Genomic DNA, 23,236 nt, shown 5'->3' with positions numbered 1-23,236 from the left:
CCATTAGTAGGAGGTATTTTCCTCTCAGTACTCTATATCAATAATAATCAATCCATCATCTAGTCTTCCTATTTAGTTAGTTTCACTTGTCAGTTTCTTTAAGACTTCCTTACAGCCTTAAACCACAGTCCCACCATGTTTATTCCTGAGCTGTCTCCAGTTTTCCAGCTTGCCTGTAATTGTGGCGCCATACCCAGGATTTCCCCATGATGGCTCACTCCAACTTTCCACACTCATATTTAGGCCAGCAGGAATCTTGTTAACTGTTTTTGCTGAAGATTTGACCATCCTTACTCTCTACCCCTCCTTAGCCATGCAAGGAGCCCATTTGCCTTTTTTAACAGGACAACACAGTAAGAACTCGTGTAATCTTGTGTATCCTCTGTGACTTGGCAAGTTTTCAGGGGTCCTTTTGTAAGGGTGGCTTTTATTCTTATGTGTTCCTACCTAATTATGTTTCTCCTGCCTGTAAGAAAATGTATTTTGTTTGAATACACTTAACTTATCAAGTTATCTAGATCTCTTTGAGTAGCCTGTTCCTCTTGCAACCACCCTATTCATGCTTGTGTCATCTGTAGGGTTTTACCTGATTTGTACTTTCCTTAAAATCATGGTTGGAAACGTTAACCAGTTCTCATTTAACAACTGATCCCTGCAGAAACCAGACAAAATAGAGTATTCCAAGCAGACAATTATCCCTTCTGCCTATCTAAAGTTCTCAATCCACTTAATCTATATTTTATGGACTTTGCATCTTCTGAATCAATACAACATATCATAATTCTCTTTTTATCAATAGGCCATGCCTTACAAAAACTCTGTACCATAACACTATGAATTTACTGTATCAAACACAACTTTATTATGAAATTGAATGTCTCATTCCAAAAAGCCACATTCCTATTCTGTATTTCTCCATTAACTGACATCTGCAACAAATGCTTTTTCCATTATTTTTCACTGGATACTTGCCAGTTACCTGGCCTTTAGATCCATTCATCTTAAAGCTTCTCCACTTTAAATGCAGGAACCATGTTGGCGCCTTAACATCTCTATACCATTCCTACAGTAATTAAAGAGTAATTAAAGCCAATCTCAGCAGGCTGGAGTTGAGCAGCATTTATTATGATTTCAAGTAATGAAAAATTCTAAGAGATGGAAGTAAGCCAAAGAAAACTGTATCTTGGACAGTGTGAGCATAATGCTGTTTGGTAAGCTAGGTTGGAGAGTTGGAAGACTCAAGACGTAAATGATGCAGGGAGCAGGAGCAGCACAAAATAGTAGTACAGAGGTGATGAGCAAAAGGTGTTTACCAGGTGATAGGTAGTATTGGTAGAAAAGTTAAGACATGCTAAAATGCCAGTGGGGGAGAAGAAGGTGGACAAAAAAGCTGCAGGTTGGGGAAGCGTAGAAGAAGGACTGTGTACAGAAAGGGTCTGACATGAAAAAAAAAAAAAAGCTGAAATGCTAGAAAGTATAGTGCTGGGACACTGCATGTTTTGGAGTTATGAAGCCCCTGAGAGTGAAAAACAAGCTGTGAATGTTTCCAGCAAAAGACCAGGTTAAGTGCAGGAAGGGATTATTACCAACATCAAAATCCTGGGGATTGAAAAGAGGTAGAAAAGTAAAAATGGCTACTAACCCCTAATTCCCTCTTTGCTACTCCTTTCCAGGATTCAAATGTGCACCTAGGATGATATCAGGGCATTAGGAGAGGTGTGTGTGTAGGGAAGGGTTCAAGAAGTGATAGGAAAGAGGAGAAGAAAGGTCTTGTAGAGGGGTAGCCAGGCATTTAAAGGAGCATGAAGGACATTGTCTTAGGACCTGAAGGCAATACAAGAGAAGAGATGTGTTTGGGCTGGCATGAGATAACCATGAACGTTCCCCAGCCATCACCCATGGCTACATTCTGGCATCTCCCCAGCTCCTCCACCCTGCCAGCCTGAAGTCACCCTCCAGGCGTCCTGTTGTGGGCACAGGCAGCATCCAGAGATGGCCCCTGCCTTGGACAGCTTGTCCTGAGACAGCTGCAAGTTCTGACACGCTCCCTGCTTTCCAACAGCAAGTGGGTCCCAACAGGCATTTATTGTGAGGGAAAACGAGCCACATACAGAAACACAAAGTACATATTTTGCTCTGTTTTGAGGCACAGCAGGTGCTGCAGCCTAAATAACTCCCTGTGGCTAGGAAACAGGGGGATGCTTCACACAGTCATTTCCAAGAGAAAGATGCTTCCAAGCCACAAGGAGGCTGCACTGGGCAACACTGAGTCCTGGGGTGAGGGCCATCCACTGGGGAAGGAGCTTGGCTCTGTGGCAGCAGGGACAGTGCAGCAGAGAAGTTGCTCTCTGGGCCACCACGGCCTCTCACACCCAAGCCACCATGGTGCCCAAACTCTGAAGCCCCTTGCAGGCTCCTTCCCTCCTTCCTGCCGTGGGGAGCAGGCCCTAGGACTGCCCTAGGACTTCACGGCAGCCTCCTCACCGCGTCCGTCCTCCTGCCGCCAAGGGCAGCCGACGTAGTGCAGCACGGCGCTGACAGGGCCGCGCTTGGCGGGATCCAGAGCCAGCAGGCTCCGCAGCATGCCGGCAGCCTCGGCCGTCAGGCGCCTCCAGTGCCGGGGCACGTCCTTCTCCAGGCCTGTCTCCTGCCACTGCATGAAGTCCTCAAAGAAAGGGTCCTCTGGCAGGCTCTGCTCCCAGGGGAAGTAGCCGGTGAGCAGGCAGAAAAGCAGCACCCCAAAGGCCCAGGCATCCATGCTGGTGTCGATGGGCACCCCCTGGGCATCAGCAGTGTTGCTCAGCTCGGGGGCGGTGTAGGGGATTATCCCGGCCACCAGCTTGAGCTTGGTGCCCTTGGGCCTCGTGAGGCCGAAGTCAGTGAGTTTGACGAGCCGGCAGTCGGGATCAAAAAGCAGCACGTTCTCGGGCTTGATGTCACGGTACACCAGCCCGCGGCTGTGGATGAACTCCAGCGCGCTCACCAGCTGCTTGGCACACTGCTTTGCGGCCAGCTCAGGGATCCCATCCTGGGCAGGGAGAGAGACAGGCAGGATGACACACATGGGGCACCTCAGCAGCCCTGCCAGATGGGCTCTCACTTCAGTGCTCTGCGCTGGGAAACACCTTCACATTTCTCACCTTGCAAGCCCAAGGCTGCTTCAGTGCGGCAGACCCCAGATAGATACACAGCCATTGCCTTTATCTCCCTCCCTCTGACCCAGCCAGCCTCCAGAGGGACCAAATGCTACAGCCCAGTCCCCATGGCCTTATGGCAACACTCACGCGGGGTTTGATGATAGAGATGAGGTCTTTGTGCAGCGCTGGTTCATAGAGGAAGCCATAGTACTGGCTGGACTCAATGGCAATTCCGAACATGCCGATGATGGCAGGGTGGGTGGCGAGGGACAGTGCTACACAATACTCATACAGGAAGGTGTGCAGCTTGGTACTGGCTTTGGGTAGCAGCTTGAGAGCCATAGGAGTCCCTGGGGATGGGAAGAGTGAGTTTGACTCCTCTGAAAGTCACAACAAGGCAAGACAGAGCAGCCACAGATTCAGACAGTCACAGCCACAGGGAGGTCTCTGTTCCAAAGCTTGTGTGGGTATACCCTGTGGACAACAGGTCTGGGAATAGGAACTGCTGCTGGTGTGAGTTTTGAGCCCTGGGCACAGTAGGGACATCGGGATACTTGGGCCCCTCAGTCTGAGCTGGGACTACCGGGGAAGAGCAGTGTCAGGGCACTAATATGGCCAACCCAGGATGTTCATTCACACCCTCTGTCCACGGGCCTTAGGGCACCACTTCAGGTCACAGGCTTGGGGCTCTGTGACTGAGGAGCCCTGTGATGGGACTGCTGTTTCCATCTATACTACATGCATTTTGGTGCATATCTGTGAGCTCTCCTAATCCTGGTTTTTGAATTAACTTCCCAGCTTGGCCTTGGACCTGTCTCATCACTATAACCTTGCCAGATAATCTGGGCTGCCCCCTGGCATCACCTGGTCCCTGGCTGGATGGCATGGGATAGAGCTAGGTGGGGAGGTCCCCATCCTGCTGGTCTCCCTGGGGACTCTCCCTGCCATGCCTGGTGTCTGTCCCCAATGTGCCACCAGCCCACCCCATGCCCTGGTGAGTGGAGAGGCACAGTAGTTCACAGGGCACTCAGCTCCTTACCTCTCTGCCTGTGGGTCACTAGCATCACGTGGCCATACTTGCCCCTGCCCAGCTCCCGAACAACCTCATAGTGCTCAGCCACCTCGGTGCGCACCAGGCTCTGGGCGGTGATCTCCAGGAGCTCCTCCAGCTTGGTGGGTGCTGCTCTCTCTGGCACTGCTGCGGTCACGGCTGAGCTCTCTGCCATCGCTGAGGGCTGCAGGAACACCGCAGCCAGAGTCAGGAACATCACAGCACACTCAGAGAAAGTCAGATCAAACATACAATACAAACCATGCCATGGCGTATTTCTGCCACTTGGAGCCTGAGCACTCTTGCTGCTGTGCCAGAATTGAACCTGCACTTTTATACAGCACATCTCTGGGCAAAGCCCCTCATCATAGAAAAGGTCTCTCTATTGAAGGGAACCTCCTCCAGCCCCCTAATCCTTTTGCCTAATATTAGACAACAGGCAAAACATTAGCAGAGTCCCAGATTTTCAAGTATGACCCAGTCACCCCTTCTTGCTCTCCTTAGCCTACAGCAGCAAGACCTCATCTCTCTACTCAAAATTCCACCTCTAAAGCTTACTGGAGAAAGTCCTTGAGTCAGCAGATGAGACAGATCTGTCCCTTAGGACATGTGACAAAAGGCAGAGTGCCCCAGGAAAGCCAAAGGGAGCTCAGTACCTCACATGCCTGATGACATTTCTGACCAAAAGTCATGCCTCTGTGCAGCCAAGTAACTTGTACAGGAAGTAACCTAGGACATGAATGGCATTTTGAGCTCTAGCCAGCTGCTTCAGGCCCATTTCAGAGAAGTGGTTTTTCACTTTTCCCAGCCAGCCACAAGGCAGGATTTTAAGGCCTCTGGGGCAGCACTCTGCCCCTGTCTACTTCCCTGTGCTCTGAACAAGGTACTTTGGGCCTGGGAGCTCCTCCTGGCCTTGGAGCAAGGTCACAGAACCAGAATCACAGGATGGAAAATGCCAGAAGGTACTTCTGGAGACCTCTTAGTGCAACATCCTGCTCAAAGGAGGGTTAACTAGAGCAGGTTGTCTGGTCCCCAGCCCAGTTTTAAATATCTACAAGGATGGAGATGCCACAGCTGGTCTGGGTAACCTGTTCCAGTGTTTAATCACCTTTGTGGTAAAAAAGATTTTAACTTATGCTTAAAAAGAAATTCTGTTTCAGGCCCACTGTCTCTAGTTCTGTCACTCAGTATCAGATGATACTGTGATACACCTGGCTGTGTGTTTTTGCAGGTATTCATTTGCATCAGATGACCCCTTCAAGCCTTCTGTTCTTGAGGCTAATGAAGTCCCAGCTCTGTTACCCTCTCCTCCAATGAGAGATACTCCCACATCTTAACTGTCTTCACAATCTGGATTTGTTCCAGAATGTCCACATCTCTCTTCTGCAAAGGAGCCCCACTGCTGCTAAATCCAGTCATTCTTCAAAATACAGAAATATGGAAAAAAAAAATAATTATTTAAACCTGGGAAATCTACAACAATGCTGGATTTCTACAGGAGCCTGAGACTGTTTGTGGGGAAGCTCCTCTTCCCTTCCCTCTCTCCTTGACTGCATTTCTAAATTTTATCCAATTCAGAAGTGCCAAGTAATTGCCCCTACTTTTTTTGCAAGAGTAGAGCAATAAAGTGAATGGGCCACCTTGTAAGAACAGGTCATCCAGAGGATATGGGTAGAGTTTCTTGACAGCCTGTGACCTGCAGGTCTGATCAGGGCTCCTTATGAAGGAAGCCCCAGCTGCAGTCACTCCAGAACAGTTTGCAGACTTTGGCCCTTGCTGCCCTTGGAGTCATGAACTACAAGAGAAAGTCCATACTTGAGAAAATAGCTGACGTGTTCAGGTCTTTCTTTGAGATGCCACTGTGATTAGCTAGGAAGGTAAGTGAGGATCAAATTTGGACCACTGCTGAGTAGAGTTTGTCTAGATGCTCTGCACCTACTTGTGATACCTTCTAAAATGTCATTTTCCCTTTGCAGATTGACAAGCACTGAAGAGAAGGTCAGCAGGGCCCTGAGCAGCATGCATTCACCATTTGGCTGTGCTGTACTGAAGGCAGCAGGCAGAGTCCTATTCAAACCTGTTCTTTCCTCCACTATCATTTCCAGGCTTCATCCCTGCTAAATCTCTTGTTTCCAGGCTGCTGACTGTGAGAAACTGTATTTCCTCAAAAGAATCTCTAATTGCAGCAGTAAAAAGTTCACATCCTTTACACCATCACGAGATACTTCTGAACCACCTGAGAAGCTAAGGGGGATCTAGCCTATGGAGATACAATGTCTTAGTCCAAGTAATGTTATTCTGGTTCTTCAACTAAAATGACTAATATCCTTAGTGCAGAAAAACACTTCATACATGTCAAAAGCCAAAGACAGTGTGATCCCTATATAACAGAGGCAGTGCTGTAATAACAGAATCACAGAGGTGTTTAGGTTGGAAGAGACCTCTTGAGATCATCTAATCCAAGTCACCTGCTCAAGCTGAAGCAGGTTGTCTAGGAAGGTGTTCAGACAGGTCTTCAATATCTCCATAGATGGAGACTCCCATCAATGATCACTGCTTAGAAGAGTCTGGCTCCCTTTTCTTCATTACCCCTCACCAGATATTTATATACACCAGTAAGACCCCCTCTGAGCCTTCTCTTTTTCAAGCTGAAGAGTTTCAGCTGTTTCAGCCTCTTCTCATATCAAAGATAGTCTATTAAAAATGGCCTTGAGCATATGACATGTGGGGTCCATTTTCTTGTCTGACCTTCTACAGGGCATTAACACAAACCAAATAACAAATAGCATCTGGGGCATCTCTTTCAAAGAAAAAGTCATTCAGGCTTGATCCAAAGACAGTTGGTCAATTATAAATGCTGGTGTGAACATTCTTGCTGTTAGGTATTCGTATGATAACCTAATCTGAATTTACCGAACCTGCTGCTGAAGTTTCTCAGATAAAGAGGTTTCTAATACCCGTTAAATTTCTCCAAACCCTTGCAGGGTTTATATGCACTGTGGTCAGAGGTATGACCACAGGCTATGAGAATATATTTTCAATTAATTATGCTGTGTGAAACTACGAGACTGAAGCTCAAGCTATGCATTTAACTGATGCCTACTTAGGCTTCACAAAACATCTGTCACACTGTGCTTCTGTAGTGCCTGCATCAGTTACTTAAAAAACAGATGAGATGCTGCCACAAAATGTGGTCATGTCTTGAATTGAGAATAGGCATCTCTGTGCTCTATGTTTGCTTATTGGTTCAATGCCTTCGAATAACTTTCTGTCTACTTGTCAGACCCTTGGTCTCAGATTGACCAGTCTGCTTGTCCAGCTCTCAAATCTGTTTCATGGATCTTTTCTAAAGTCTCATCATTTTTGTCCCCCCATTTCCCAAAGAAAACCCTGACTGTCTTGGGGAGAATGCCTCCTGTCACACATTCAGCTAGAATTACCCCCTGCCTCATGCTGTGGCCTCAAAATTTCTTTGTAGGACTGACACACAGGCTGCACTACCTTATACATCCATTATGAGTCCAGAGTTTTTCCAAATTACTGGGAATGGTGGGGAAAAAAACAACTTCCTCTTCATGTCCCTTTATGGGTGCTGCCTGCCTGGTTTTTACCTGAATGTTTTTGCACCATGTTTAGTAAAGCACACTTTGCTCAAATGGATTTAGTGCACCATATAATTCATATCACCCAGTAGTTATCACACTTCTGCTTCAGGGCTGTGTAAGGACCCCACCTGCAGGCACCTCCCGCCAACCTCTAAATTGTTGTTTTGAAGCAGTTCTCATCCTGGTATTGGTATATATATATATATATATATATACAGCAGCTGCCAGAAATGTCCCATTCACTGGTCATTTCCTGAAAGTTATCTGTACAAATTCATCCTGGCATTGATTTAAACCAAGAAGCAACACATTTTTAATTAATTATTTAAAAGCCCAGTATATAGTGGAAAATGCCATATTTTATTGTTGCTCTCACCCTACACAATTTTTTTCAATCCTAACTCTGTCATAATACTTTCATTTATGTCAGTGATCTAGAAGGAAACACTGAAGTCATCCAGAAAAATACTGCAAATGGCACAAAAAAGGGTTTGGGTAGACAATGCGTTGCTTGGTAAAACTGCAACTGTGTACATGCATACACATACACAGATACAAAAGCATTCCAAATGACCAAAGAAGTCAGGATTTTAGTCTGACATTGGATGAGTAACAGGGGGGGGAAAAGACGCAAAAAAAGTCATACTAATCAGACACATCTAGTTTCTTCATGCTGCTTAATGGGCACTACGTAAATCCAGAAATGCAGATTTGGAATAGCTTCACTGCCTTTGCAGGCCTTAAAACATTGGATGATACAGAATTGCAGTAGAAATAATCTACAGTGAGATAGATACACATCTTAATGTTACAGATACAAGTCTAAGAGCATAACAGATCAATGTTACAGATTTCTCTTTTGCATTCACTCTGCTAAAGAGAATGCCTGAAAAGATTCAGATGCAGGAAACATCAGCAGTGAGAGGCAAACTAACATTTTCCAGATGCTAAATTAAGAAAGTAAGCTTCACTGTAAACAAAAGAAAACAAACAAGAAAAAAAAAGTAGAGACAGCTGTTCAGTTTCACGTAGGCTGAGATGATTGTAACAAAAGAAGAGATCTGTTCTGAGGCCATGTGCCTCTTACAGTGAACTCCAGTTTCTGCAGAGGTTCCTACATACAGATGCAATGAGACAGTCTGAAATTTAATCTCCAAAAATCAGCTGAGTTAGGGAAGCTGTATTTCTGAAGAGCTGGCCACCTGTTAACAGCTTCTGCACAATTGAGAATATCACACACCAGTGGAATTTGTATTTTTATTATAAATTTATTTTTCCATTTGCTCTCCTTTGTATTCTTTTTTATCTACCTTTTTATGATGTTTCTTGAAATGTTAAAAATATATTGATATGAAGAAAGCCTGAGTAAATTTCCTGAACTCTTCTGGAGGCTGATAGATCAAGAGAACCAGTTACTGGATGTTTTCTGTCATTTTAATGATATCGGTGAGCCCACAGTTGAGCAAGCTACCTCTGGTGTCCCCAGTTTGACAGAAAAAGGACAAGAGAAAGTCATGACAATGGCAAGAGGGCTGAAAATTAGAGCGAAACTTCCGGGCGTGCTGTCTTTGTAACTTATCAAACAGATAGTGGAGAAGTTACTCTATCATCGGTATACACTTTTCAGAGTACTGGAATTTCACTAAAAAGGGCTCTCCCAGTTAGGCAGAAGCATTATAATAAAACCAATAGATGAAGCTGAAGTGAGGCCATTTCAGACCTCCGCTGTGGTGCACATTCTGTGAAGAAGGATATTTGTCCCTAAAAATCTCATCAAACATTGTGGAAGAATATCCTTCCATCTTCGTAACTTTTGGTTCAAGAATGGCATCTTTTTTTTTCCCCAAAAGTTCCACTCTGGTGCAAACCTGTCACCCTGTGCGAGGCAACTCAAACCACATTTAATACAACAAGGGATAAGAACAGATTACCGCAACGTTTGCTTGTGGCCTTATTGCTGGAAGATTTATGAGCTTCTTTCTAAAACTGGTCAGCAGGCTAGTGCTTAATCTCGCTGCAGAGAACGGCATGACTGTGCCGGTAGCAGAGCTGCTGTTCTGGGCAGAGACACCCAGCAGTGTCCCCGGAGAGCCCCGCAAGCCTCTCGGGAGCACGCAGCGCACCACGGGCTCCGCACAGCAGCCTCCTCGGACAGAAACCGGCAGCAATCTCACTGGGACCGAGCCAGATCACACCTTTCTCCCAACCAACCCGCCAGGAGCGCAGCACCATCCCACCGAACACAAGTGGACACAAAGCGACCTTCCAGGGCAAAGCCACCAAGGAGCTCTCCATCAGCCCTCTGCGGGAAGCGGGTGCGCTCCGCAATGTGCCGCCACACCACGCTCGAGTCTCCAAAACCTGTTTGAGAGGGGTGGGTGCCCCTTTTACACGCCTGTCCAGTGTCCTTCATCCTGCCACTGCTGTGACTTCCCTTCCGCCTGCACTAAGCCTCTCACCTTGTCCAGCAGCGCAGCGCAGCCAGCCAGCCGCGCTCCCCTCGCCGCAGCCGCCGGGCTCAGCCTGCGCCAGCAGCCGCAGCGGGCTGCCAGGAGCTGCGGGGCCGAGCGTGACGCTCCGCCCCGTCCCCATGGCTCTGGGCCTGGGGGCACGCTGCCTCCCTGCTGAAGGTGACCTCCCGGAGGGAAGGAAAGAGGGGAAAGGGAGAAGGAAAGGACTATCCCGCTACCCGCTTAATGGAGGGGGATGTGTTTCAGGAGTCGGGGCGGGATTGTTTCTGCTCTAGCCATAACATTATAAACCCCCGGGGAGCCACTGGCAGACCCACTTTGTGCAGCCCTTTGCTCCAGCTTGGGCTTTCGCTACAGCTGAAGGAGCAAAGCAGCTCCCTGGGCTGGAACAAGGTCCTTGCTCCAGGGCTGTGCCAAGTAGGAGTGTGTTCCCGATGGCAGGGTTCACAACGACCTCCTTGGCTACTAAAGGTGCCCATGCCAGAGAGCATCAGAGACCAGGCACAAACCATGGCTGGCTCAAAACCCTTCTTGGGACCCAATGGCTCAGGGTCCTCACACACACCAATACTGCAGAGCATTATTAATGATAACTGTGATGACTTGTGAACATTTTACCTATTCTCAGTAGTACCTGCCCCAGAGCATAGTCCTGTGCCAAGGTCTTCCTTCTTCCATTTCAGCATGGACATGAAAACAGCTCCCGGATGCAGGCCCTGCATCTTGGCTCTTAAACACTGATTTTTTTTTTTTTTTTTTTTCTCAAGGAAGTGGATCAGTTTGTGTATCTGAAGCACCGATGACTTGGGTGTATCACAGGGCCGGCTTTCTGTTCCCTAGAGCCAGAGCCTTGCTGGGCACTTGTAGTGATGAGCCCTGGCACTCCCTGGGGTCAGAGAATTGGGAGGAAGGCTGGGAGAGGTGAAAGACAGCCAAAGAGAAAAGAGCATCCCCAAAAAATACTCTGGGTATCCAGCACAGGACTGAACCTTCTCACCTGATCTCAGAAGGGAGAATAATTATGCCAAGGGCTTGTCACTCAGTGCTCTGCCCTCACAGAAGGGTAACAAGGTGAGATGCACTGGACTGCTGGCACAGGCCTATGAAGAGCCAGTCTACTACCACTCAGAGGAGCTGCAAATCAGAGGGCAAGAGGAATAGCACAGTCAGGCTCCCAGCTGTCCCTCTGCTTCTGGATAAGGGGTGGGGAGTGAGATTGTTTTGCTGATGACCTAAAGGTCTTGTGCCATTCAAGCCTGTGCCTTCACACGCATTCTGAAAGCTGTGATTGGGAACAGCCTTCAATGTGCAAAGTCCCTACAGGCAGGAACATTATAGCTAGGGGTGATGGGAGTGTACCAAAGAAACCTATCCAATATCCAAGAACTCAGCACTGGGATAAATGGTGTAGTGTAACCACTCCTCTCCAGGAACAGAGACCCTGTATAATCTAGTCTTCTGGTGGAAAGTGTGAGACTATTAGCTCTACTTGAGAGACACAAGTCAGAACTGAAAAATGTCCCTGGGGACTTGCTATAATTTACAGTAACAACACAGTGCTGGGAAAGCAGCCCAGGTTCCCTGACTCCCCCAGTCCCTCTCTCCTCTCCAGTCACTATCTTAAATATGCTTCCAGATATAGGAACAAAATACAGTAGTCTTCCTTATTTTCCAGTTAATTTTTTGAGAGGCAGAATCCCTACATTATCCATTCCTATTGAGATGGGGACCTGCTGAGGGGTTTAGTTTAGAGAAGAGACCTCTTCCACAGCCTTACCTGGAGAGCACTGACAAGTAGCAATCTCACTGAGGGCTTGCTCCTGACCTGCCATTCATCCACAGGGCTTGTCCTGCATTGCTCATTACCAGGGAATATGTCACGTACTGTGTATCACATGCATGTTTGAGAATCCCTGACCTCCACTCCCTGAGCACTGGGCACAGGACAGCTGTTGGAGGCCCCAGAGCTGCTGCACTGCTAATGAAGTCCACACCAGTGCATTTCAGGACCTCTGTAATTTAACACCTACACCTCTCTCACCCACACCGCACACATTTTGTCCAGCTGGCAAACAAGATGTTGGTCAAAGTCAACACTGAGAGAACATGGAAACATGATGTAACCAAAACTGCCTTAGTGTCTTGGAAAGTTTGGTCCTGGGCTGTGGAGGAGGTAGAGCTAGGAAGGATAGGGGGTTGTGGGGAAGGTGTTTTTTGAGGTCTTATTTTAGTTCTCATGATCCTGCTCTGATTTTGTTAGCAATAAATTCAATTAATATCTCTCATTCAAGCATGTTTTGCCTGTGACAGTATTGATGAGTGATCTCTCCTGGTCCTTATTTCAACCCATGAACCTTTCATTATATTTTGTCTCCCCTGTCCAGCAGTGGAGGAGGAGTGATAGAGGAGTTTTGGTGGGTGTCCAACATCCAGCCAGAGTCAACCCACTGCAGTGACACACGCAAGCATTGGGGATGGCCTATGATACATAACAAACCCTGTATGAATATGTGTCATTTTCCTCCTCTGAATTATGGTTGGTTTAGCATGATGAATATCCTGTCTCCTGCATGTCTGGCTCAGAATAGGCAGTACACAGAAAAGTAATAGAGCATGAAAATTTCCAAGAGCCAGACATGGCAGCCAGTGTCCCAAAGTCATGGCAGTAGCAACTGCATGAGGAACAGCTGGACTAAAGCAACTACAGTAAAGGGACATAGTCAAGAAGGGCTCTTCTTTTCATCCTTTTTTCTCTCCCCTTATTGCTCATCCTCAGCATACACACAGCAGGCTGTTTCCCTCACATCAGAACAGCAGCAGCTCTTCAAGTACAGGCATACACAGCTCTAAAGGATCAGGTCTGATCTCCTAACAGAGAGTGCTCTGTAGTCAGAAGATGGCAGATGTATGGTTGCAAAAGAATACTGCCCTTCCAAAGAGAAATCCACCATGTTCCAGAAAGTACCCTAAGAACCACACAGTTTCAGCAGGACACAGTTTCTCAGGTGATGACTTTAGCATGAACCCTTTTTCACAATGTCCCTGGCTAATGATTCTGATGATCTCCACAGCAGCTGGGTGAGGAGGTCTGTACTCCTGTTTCAGGGTGACCCAGCCCCACACAGGTCTTTACTTCCCATTCTATATTATCAGAGGCTCCAAAAGCATTTAGGGAGAGGAAGATTTGATGCCATTTGGACCAAACAGAGCACTCTTTGGAGGTGTGGAGGCTCATCAGAAGGGGTATGTGTGAAAGTTGCTGTAATATGAATGTCAGGCTCCTTTACTTAAAGGGCCTAAAATGGCACTGCTCTTTTAATATTGTAGTCTATGGCAATGTTCCGTTTGTCCCCGTATTTTCAAACTGACCACAAGCATTTACTCAGAACATCTGTGATAGCAGCTTTTCAGAACAGTCATGATCCCTTCATTTCCAGCACAAAATTTTGCTCAGCTTTTTCAGATCCGGTTCTGTGCCTGATGCTGGGGGACCACTCTAACTTTCCCTATTGCCCTTCTGCTTCTTCTATTAATAATTCTGTGAGCTACCAACACTTTCCTCCTGCCCAGCCTCAGCAGGCAGGCCAGTGGGCAGGGTACTACAAGGTGTGGGCTGCCTCCCGGGAGAGCTGGGGCCCTGCACTCTCCCTGGCACAGGCAGGGTGCTCAGAGGAGTCCACCAGCTGCACAGACCATTTGTGCTCTGAGGTCATTCAGTGCTACCCCATCACTGAGGAATCTGCTGGCCGCCTTCCTGGCAATGCCGCACAATGTCCCACCTCGCTTCCCAGCTAACACAACAGTCACACTGAGCCTGGCCCTGCTCCCCAGAAGTGCTTCCCAGCTGTGTTCCCCATCTTTGTCAAAAACCCCTCACCCCTGAAACCTCTGGTCAGCCACTGAACACCACACCTGCTTCAAAGCATTCTGCTCAGTCCCACTTCAACCTACTTCCTTCATGTTGCTGTTAGGTGCATTGGGTGCAGAATGATTGCAAGAGGCAGTGCTAATCCAATGGAATCCCTGAGCACTGCTCCCAGTGCCTCAGAGCAATGCTGGGGCAGTGCCCTTCCAGCCCAGCACAGGGACAGGGATCCACAATTGCTGTATTTTTAACCTTTTTCATCTCTCCTAGCCTGTCCTCCAGGGCTCAAAACAATATCAAATATCCTGTAACCATGATGTAAATCAGCCTTCTCCCCAAAAATTAATGGCTTATTTGTCAGCACAGTTACAGGTAGGGACTGTTCAGGAGGCAACTCAGCTTGCAGCTCCCACCTTGGCCTGGTAAAGTGGTGCCACTCCAGGAGGCTGAGTTGGCTAGGGCTCTAGATGGTTTGACAATAGATACTGTGCTATCAACTCATTTCAAAAGTTCCATACCTTCTCAGTCATTTCTCATGTGCAGCTCCTCACAGCACTGACTCCACCATCTTCACAGCCCAACCAACAAACTCCATCTCTCTCCTCACCCAGATAACCCACTCTAGTAGCACTCATCTTCTTATTGACACAGCTGTGGCCTACTAAGGGCAGGCCTGTTCCTAACCTTTGGTGATTGGTACAGCTGCAACTCCTCAGGTGTGAGACTGCCTTCTGCACTATTCTTCTGCACTATATTCTTACTTTCTATTCCTCCACAATACTGGGAAGAGATGAATTGTAGTGAGGTCTTGCAGGAAAAAAAGGACAGACTTGCAGAAGAAGAGTGGACTTGGGTGGTGGGCCAGGGACAACGTGTTACTGGGAAAGTTTTCTTCTGTCAGGACAGAGAGATGAGACAGCTGTTCCTTAGCATCTGGGATCCAGGAGACGAGAGAAAAGGCTGGCAGGACAAAGTCTCTCCAGCCAAGTCTTGTCCAAGTTTCCTACAAGGAACATGCAGGCCCAGGGATGGACTTGGGTTCAACTGAGAGTCCAGATCATCAGGTGAGCTTGTGGTGGCAGAACAGGTCCAAGGTCCAGGTGAGAAGTTGGTTTGTAGGTCAGTATCACTCCTGGTGGTGGCAGTCAGTGCCAGTCCAATGATTGCCAGGCAGGTAGGAGGTTAAGCCAGGAAGTTTGTTCAGTTGTCAGGGACAGACAAACAGTGAATATGGCCATGCATAGCTGGGAAAGATAAACCACATTACAGCTCAGGCAGGGACCAAAAGCCCAGGGCTGAGGTGAAATGGGTTTCTTGGTCCCATGGGAAGATGTTGAGATGGGAGATCCAGGAGAGGCTGGTCAGGGCCATCAAAACTTGTCAGTACCCTTGAAGCAAGGCAAAATGATGGTTTCTGCCTACCTCTCAATTCTTTGGCAGCTTCTTGCCTGCCTCTAGTAATGGTCTGGAAGGCAAAGGCTCCCATTCCCTGAGGAAGGCTGACTCCTGTGCTAACCCTACCTCATTTCTACAGCTTCATCTGCACAGGGAAGGCCAGCACCCTGCAAAATGTCTTCCACCAACCAGCTCCTAGGGACGACTGCTGCTGGGACACTGTTCCCAGTGTTGCTATCTGTCTGATGTCAAGGCATTGCACTTGTCTCCTCTGGGGCTGTCCAAAAAATTGCAAGGAAGGGAGGCAGGGAGTTCACTCACTCCTCTGGATCATCCACAAAGCTGCTGAATAAAACCACTCCTGAGTAATACATGAGCTATCCTTGGAGGAAAAACTGACTGCTCTCTCCAGGTTCCTGTGGAGGGGAAGTGAAGGGGGAGGGGCTGATCTCTTCTTCCTTGGTTCCAGTGACAGGACAATTCAAAGCTGCTCATGATGGGTAGCTGTTCAAGGTAGGTTCAAACTGGGCATGAAGAAGAATTTCTTTACCAAGAGGGTGGTAAAACACTGGAACAGGTTCCTAGAGAAGTGGCCACTGGCTGTCAGTGTTTAAGAGGTATTTGGACAATGCCCTTAAAAACATGCTTTAACTTTGACCTTGACATGGTCAGGCAGTTGGACTGGATAATCCTTCATCTCTTCTCTTCTATCTTCTCTTCTCTTCTCTTCCTCTTCCTCTTCCTCTTCCTCTTCCTCTTCCTCTTCCTCTTCCTCTTCCTCTTCCTCTTCTTCTTCTCCACCCTGAGAAGTGTGCCATCCACTCTTTTTGTTTATTGTCCTTTACTCAGCTTTCATTCCATGAAAGGACCTTTCCTCCAACCCTTTAGTAACTTCCTGTGCTTTTTGAGGCCCTCACAGAAACCAGCATGGCAATGATGTGAGATTTTTCTTTGCAGGAGCCACACTGGATCTTTCTTTCAAGACTGTCACCAAGACCATTCTTCGGCCTTGACCTTTATAATAGACACCTGTCTCTTACTATGGATGGAAGTCAGACCCACCAGTAATTTTTTATAGCAAATGGGTTACACCCACCAGAATTCATCAGTGCTCAGGCACAGAGATACTAATGACAGACAGGTTATGCAGCTCGGCCGGCAGCTCGCAGTTTCACATTGGAATTCCTTCAGGACTTTCAGGCAAATGTCATGCAGTCCAAGTGACTTACTAACATTCAAAGTATCTGTCTGGTCTTACTTCCAACTAAGTTGTTCCCTCTGACCAATCTACTACAAATATCGCATCAGGAGTGAAATTGTTCCCACCAAACATTGCATTCCGCTGTTGGAAGGTAGATTCTGTATCTACCACCTTCTACAACTGTATCACTGTCTGTATGTCCAACTTCCAGACAGACGTAAAAGAAAGCTTTAAAAACTCCTCAACTCGTTGGGATAAACATTTAAAATCTTGACAATTTCACATCTTGAGCTAAATACATCTTTGTCACTTTCCCAGGACCATGGCTGCTGGCCTGTCTCTTGCTATACCTGCATGGTTACAGGAGGGAAGAGGTAAGAAATCAAGACTGGTTTGGAAAAATGTAACAGTGGAAACTGGACCCAAATGGCACTAGGGGGGGATACTAAACCAAAGAAAAGTGCATTAATTGAACAGATTCCTTTAGCCACTTTGAAATTCAGTTCCACAGAAGTGACCTGTTACATTCAAGACCTTCAAGACTTCATTTTTCTGAACCGGGGACCTTCTAGAGTATGAGCTTCAGCTTCCCTTGCCACTGTGGTCAATGATCGATACCTGGTGTGAGTTAACACTAAGTAAATACCTAGGTATATGAATGTCTGAGCATCTGGGACAACCAGGCAGACATACAGACATACAGCTGATGCCTTGACAAGGCTGACCTAGAACAGAGCCTAGACAGAGCTAAAGAATAAAGTAGGGATTTATCAGAAGGCCTCAGTGGATCCACCTTGGGCAGCCCAAGAGCCCAGCCAGGGCTACACCGAAGATGAAGCCAAAAGAGTCACAAAATGGGCAACCAGTCAGGAGGTTTCTCACTTTTATAAGTTCTGGTCCATTTGCATATTGGAGTTAATTGTCCAGTTATAGCTTTATGTTTTGAAGTCCCATCCTTCTTGTTTTTCTCTCTTCAGTCCACCATTGTTTATGCTCTTGGGCCTGAAATTTGGATCAGTTGTGTTTGGTCCCAAGCTAGAAAAGGAATTATTTTGTCTACCTATTCTGTGAAGAGAGCTTACCATCACTTAATATAAAGCTCAGAACTACACACTAAAGTACAGAATCTGAAAAATATAAAAGCTAAAACCTGAGACATCACAGGCAGAATCTAAAGAGGCAGAAAAATCTCCTTAATCTGGATGGACACACATGGCAGGAGTAGGGATTTCAAGTTCAACATCCTTGCAACCACAACTCTTCTCCACCGAAACAAGGAGGCAGGACAGCTGTGGCTGACTTGAGGATGACTGTGGCCTCTGCTAGTTTGGGCTTGCCTTCTTATTATCCTACCCTCTAGGAGATGTAGGATCTGTCAGTTGCTGTGGGCTCTGGAGATTTTTCAGGTTGCTTAGCCCATCCAGGGAACGGCCTTCTGAGAGAAGATCTGTGGACATGACACAAGCTGGGTTACCCAGCTGCACTTCATTCCTAGGGGAGCTCAGATACAATTAAAGTTTTCCAAAGAGAGAGTTTAATTCTTCCAAACAGATTTCATCAGCCTCACTGATCACATGGAAACAGGCTTCTCTCAAGGGAGGCTGAGAGCCTTCCGTCATCAGAGAGCTAGAGAGGGCCACTGGTGTGGAGATGTTAGCAGGAATTGTTCCAGAGATGGAAGAAGCCCCAAAAAAAACCCAAAAGGATTTTTGACCTTGAGTCATATCTTGTCCATCAATCCCTAGTAATTCCACAAACTACAACACAATTCAACTTGCAGAGTGTTTTGGGGCATATTGTACTTATATGCCAAAGGAGATAAGTTCAGAATTATTCCAATAAAATTATGTGTAGTATGAAGAGAAGCTAGATCTAGCATAGCAAAAAACCCCAACCCATAAAAACAAAATCAAACAAAACCAACGAACCAAAAATACCCCACAACCAATGCAAATTAGTAAGACCTGGAATTCACTGTTAACTTCTTAAAGGATGTTATTTCCTGGACAATTCTAAAGACGTGTTTTCAAAAATTGGGGGGGGCGGTCTGGGGGTGGGCAGAGTGCAGGGAGGGGAGCAGGAGGGCAGTGTCCTCAGACTACCTAAAACCACGGATGTCAGCAATTTCTGGAGGAGCCCAGAGCACCTGGAGTGACTGTGTATCATTGACCGACCATCTGGTTTGCTGAGATGCTGCTGCTCTCCACCACTGTGCACATTTAGTTCAGTACCAGCTCACATCTACTGTAAGACCTCACAGCACAGCTGAGCTAGCAGAGATCTCAGGCTTGTACTACAGGACACTTGTCTTCCCATGTGGGCACATCTATATAAATTCATTTAAGGCATCGCTATCAGCAGTAGTCTTCTGTTCAGGCGAAATTCAAAGTGATTTTCTTCACAGCTCCTGATTTAGATTTGTGACCAATGGCCAGCTGTCAGTGACAAATCAGGACAAGAAGTAGATAATTTGCTTCATTAGGAAAGACACAGATCAAAGCCTCTTCTATAACAACCACATAAACTCCTTAAAAACCATCTCTTGGTGTTCCTGCACTATACTCTGCTATTTCTTCAGAGGAGGAAATGTCTGGGGTATTTGTGATGAACTGGCTGTTCCATGAGAGTGCTGCCTGTGTAAGGTTGTCGAGTGGCTCTCCACCACAGCTTCGAAAGATGAACACTCACCAGCTAATGAGTAATTTTATTTCAGTGATCTCATGTTTAAAGCATCATTTCCTTAGTCTTAGCCTCTCCCACGGGGTCAGTAAATTCCACATTCAAAGAAGATTTTAATTCCTTGGTGAGTGACAAGCTGGAATGGCAATTTGAGCCCTAATCCCTCTTTTGAGCGGTGAATGAAGCATCTTGTCATTAGTACATCAGACAGATGCTATCAGAGATATCATGGGAATAGCAAACACCATCAATCTGAGCCAGCTGGAAAGCAATAAGGCTTGGAATGGCACCTTCTCCACCCCATCAGCCTGCAGGGAGCTGCCAAGCCCTCCCCACTTCCCTCTTACTGGTGAAGCATGAACCAATAGAGACATCTTTCTTTTCCTTTCTCTTCCAGCTCTTTTCCTGACTTCAGGAATTCACTATTCCCTAATTTACATGGGGGAAAGAAATAATTAACTGTTTTCTTTATTAATTTCTGATTTACCTCTTGCTTTGAATTGCTTACCTTGACTTTCTACCGAAACATCCTGACACATTTCTCTTCAGCCCCCTTTGCATGCACCACTTGGCATCAGCCCAGCAGCAAAAGTACATTTGGAGAGGCAATGAAACTAGGGCCCAGCAAGGGAAAGGGGTGGGTGAGAAAAACTCCAGGTGGCAATTTTTCCCCAAGAAGCTTTTGTCTTACTGAGGAGTAACTTCCATCATCTCACAAATTTTGCTTCCTGGCATTATCTTGAGTTGTGCAATTCCTGGGAATTTAACTTTGAACTTTGGCATACGATCTACAAATCACCCAGCAACAGCCATGAAGCAACAGAAGGCCACCTGTCTCCTACAGTGCCATTGCTCACAGTGTGATGGAGAAAGGCTTAGTGACAGTAAGAAGTGTTTATCTCCTCAAATCTCTTGGGCACCCAGCAATAGAAATATGCCCTGCTTTGCCTCTCTAGTGCTGACTCACTGCCTCTCCTTTGAAGCAGATCTCCCTTTATCTCTCTCCTCAGGGAGGCTCTACCTCCACTTAGTACAGCTGAATTTTTGCTCCTCTTCAATGGAGACATCTCTGCTAACATTACATATTGTTCAGTCAGGGCTGATTCCTGGTTCATTAAGTCAGGAAAGTGGAGCAGAGGCATGGGATGCCTGTGACTTTGAGAAGGCACGATCATTGCCAAAGTTTTCCCCATCTGAGGATCCCACATCTGCATTTCCTGTCTAACTTCTCCCTTTTGCTTTTCTATTTTCTTTTCTATACCACCTTTTATGTGCCTACTTTCCATCTGGCTGTCCTCACAGAGACAGATTCTTAGTAAAGAAAACCAACACAGGTAGGATGAACATGGACTAGTGATCTTCAAGTGTCAATCTCAGGTCTCCATTTCTCTATTCACAGCATCACTTTTGCTTCAAACTGTAGTTCTGGAACACTCTACTTTTGCCACAACTCTGATTTTAAACAATCAACACCACTCTCTGCTCTCTCCAGTGCCTACCTCCCACATTACCTTTACTTTACACAGCCAACTATGTGCTCCCTCCTCTACTCACCAGATAACTCTTCACTTTTTGTCTGTTCCAGTTTGGTCAGACTCCTCCTGCTTCCTTCTTCCCAGGCCTGCTGGAAAGATCCTAAAACTCTTCTTGCTCTGTGATCTCTGCTGCTCCACAAGAAGTCACTTGGGTAGCCATAGGTAGCTGCTCACAATATTTAATCTGCAAAAAGTGACAAATGTGTGAGAGTGAGATGTTATGCAGACAGACAGTTAGGTCTGGATCTCAGCAGTGTCTTGCAGAGTCAAAAAATACAGAACTTTATGCCCTCTAGCCCTGCTACCATTCACTGCAGTACAAACCCAATCCCACTTTGCTATGAATAATAATTCCAAGCTGATATAATCTGCCAAGATTGTTTAAGCAAAGCACCCATCTGACAAGGCTATGCAGCTTTCGCCCAGCTTGGGCTGTGAGCAAAACAAGTTCATGGTTTTTTGCAGCAGCCTTGAGACAGCCAGGGACAGCAGTGCTACCCTCTCCCTTGGTATTAAATCAGCAAAGCAATCAGCAAAGGGTGGGCTGGAAAGGAGCAGCAACAAATAATGTTGCTGCAGGACATTATCACTCCCATTTTTGCAGCTTAGAGGGATTTTAATGATGTGATTTCTCAGTTATATCAGCAAAGAAAGTTCCACCAGTTTATTTATTTAGCTTTTCTAGCACGATTTTTTATACATCACTATAAAGAGAGAACATTTCTTCTGGTTATCACATCTGAAAATACAGGTGTGATATACAGCCTGTACACATCAGGAGCACCCCTGAGCAGGGGGCCACCTCTACTTTACTTGCCTGTGGAGCCAGAAGTTGGTTTCATCTTTAGTAGATAACACACATGAATGAGTCTGTCCCATTAATTCTCACCCAGGGTATATCTGTGTCTCAGAAAGAAAAATTCTGAGTGATTTTAGAGCTAAACCAGCTGGGTGAGGAAAACAGGGGAAGGGCAGGACAATAACAAGCTCTCAGTCTATTCAAGCCATCCAACAGGATCAACTTACCTTGCACTGCTAACCTACCCTGAGCTGCTGCCACACTGCTGTCCTACTGACAGGGAGAGCTTTCCCAGCTCACTGCTCTCCAAAGCAGCATCACAGAGCACCGCAAACTACAGTCCTTGCCAATATATACAACAATAGGCAAGCTTATCCCTTCCCCCTTCTCCTTCTTCTTGCAAACACCCATCCCTAAGATTTACCTTCTGCTTTTTGCTCAAAGGAGTCAGAGGAAAAAGAAAGGTTTTTTCTTTACTGAAGGACATAGGTTTTTTATTTTGGCTTAGCTACCCATCTAAGTTTCTTAGCAATTTTTTTAATTTTCTAAGGATTCTGAGGGGAAAAAAAACTTTAAAGAAATTGCCAACAATCTGTAAGCTCAACACCTGGAAGTAAAACTGAAGAACAGTTTATTAGTGCAGTTGGAATAACTTGCAATCCCCCTAACAAATAACATTAGCATAGCTTTGCTGAAGCTCTGGGCAAACTACCAACCCAGATGTGAAATTTCCTCACTAGCTCTTAATAGAGCAGTGGCAGGAAAGGAAGGAAAGGAAATGTATTGCCACAGGTGTCACCATCTGCTCCACAGATGGTCTGAAAGGGGAACTTTGTTTTGGAGCTTCATTGGCCCATTCCATTCCTCACTTTCTGAAATTTAGCATTCTGTTATTCACTGGGCTTTGATAAACTTCAATGCCAAACATTAGAAACCACAAAATAAGCAAAATGTTCTGGAGGTTTCTGAAGGTATAAAGAGGAAGTAGGTACTAAATTCCCATTGCTCTTCCCATGGGAGCTCTGACTAAAGGGCTTTCAGTGGGTCTACCTTTATTTTTTGTACCTCAAATAAAATTAAACTAGATTGTTTTGTGTCCCTGTGACAAAACAACCTACCTCCAAAAATTGTGTCTTCAGTGCACCTTTCTAGAGCCTAAGCCACCACTCCTGGTCTGTGACAAAATTGACACATTGAAATCTCATTAGTTAAAGGCAGGGAGTCCAGTTTGATCACAACCAGTCCTAAACACCAAACTTAGTGTGCCTGTGAATGTGGCCAAAATGAGTTACAACAAGGCATTCAGATGGACTGGACCTGATTCTGTTGGTGTAGTCATCCCTATCACATCTTCCATCAATTCTCCAAATTCCATCAAGTTCAAATTCTGGTCAGGCTTCTAACCCTGAAGCCTCACTAATCCAGCATAGCAATCATTCAGCTCCTTCCCTAGGGCCTGCTTTGAAGAAAAAATAAGACAAAAATGCCCTTTCAAGAC

General features: G+C 46.3%; 1 protein-coding gene across 2 annotated transcripts; it reads right to left on the bottom strand.

Moving 5' to 3' along the window:
* Positions 1-844: 844 nt before the first annotated feature.
* Positions 845-21,102, bottom strand: LOC102064912 (serine/threonine-protein kinase SBK2). Of its 2 annotated transcripts, none has more exons than XM_074545903.1 (4): positions 20,959-21,102; positions 4,177-4,372; positions 3,285-3,487; positions 845-3,028 (listed from the first exon to the last, which is right to left on the bottom strand). In XM_074545903.1, exons 2-4 carry the CDS (start codon positions 4,361-4,363, stop codon positions 2,459-2,461), a joined length of 960 nt encoding a protein of 319 aa, XP_074402004.1. In that variant the 5' UTR covers positions 4,364-4,372; positions 20,959-21,102; the 3' UTR covers positions 845-2,458. The 2 variants fall into 2 exon arrangements, with proteins under 2 accessions (XP_074402004.1, XP_026647590.2); XM_026791789.2 differs by lacking the exon at positions 20,959-21,102 and adding an exon at positions 10,253-10,333.
* Positions 21,103-23,236: the final 2,134 nt, after the last annotated feature.

The sequence above is a fragment of the Zonotrichia albicollis genome, chromosome 1, assembly GCF_047830755.1.
Source record: "Zonotrichia albicollis isolate bZonAlb1 chromosome 1, bZonAlb1.hap1, whole genome shotgun sequence".
Classification (NCBI taxonomy): domain Eukaryota; kingdom Metazoa; phylum Chordata; class Aves; order Passeriformes; family Passerellidae; genus Zonotrichia; species Zonotrichia albicollis.
The sequence above is the reverse complement of the archived record's forward strand: the minus strand, read 5'-3'. Positions and strand labels throughout refer to the sequence as shown.

Bases quoted from the DNA above. Each gene is read 5' to 3' on its own strand.
- LOC102064912 (XM_074545903.1), bottom strand. From the start codon at position 4,363: ATGGCAGAGAGCTCAGCCGTGACCGCAGCAGTGCCAGAGAGAGCAGCA. The intron at 3,488-4,176 runs GTAAGGAGCTGA...TCCCATCCCCAG, and splicing joins AGTGACCCACAGGCAGAGAG to GGACTCCTATGGCTCTCAAG. The intron at 3,029-3,284 runs GTGAGTGTTGCC...CTCCCTGCCCAG, and splicing joins TCTCTATCATCAAACCCCGC to GATGGGATCCCTGAGCTGGC.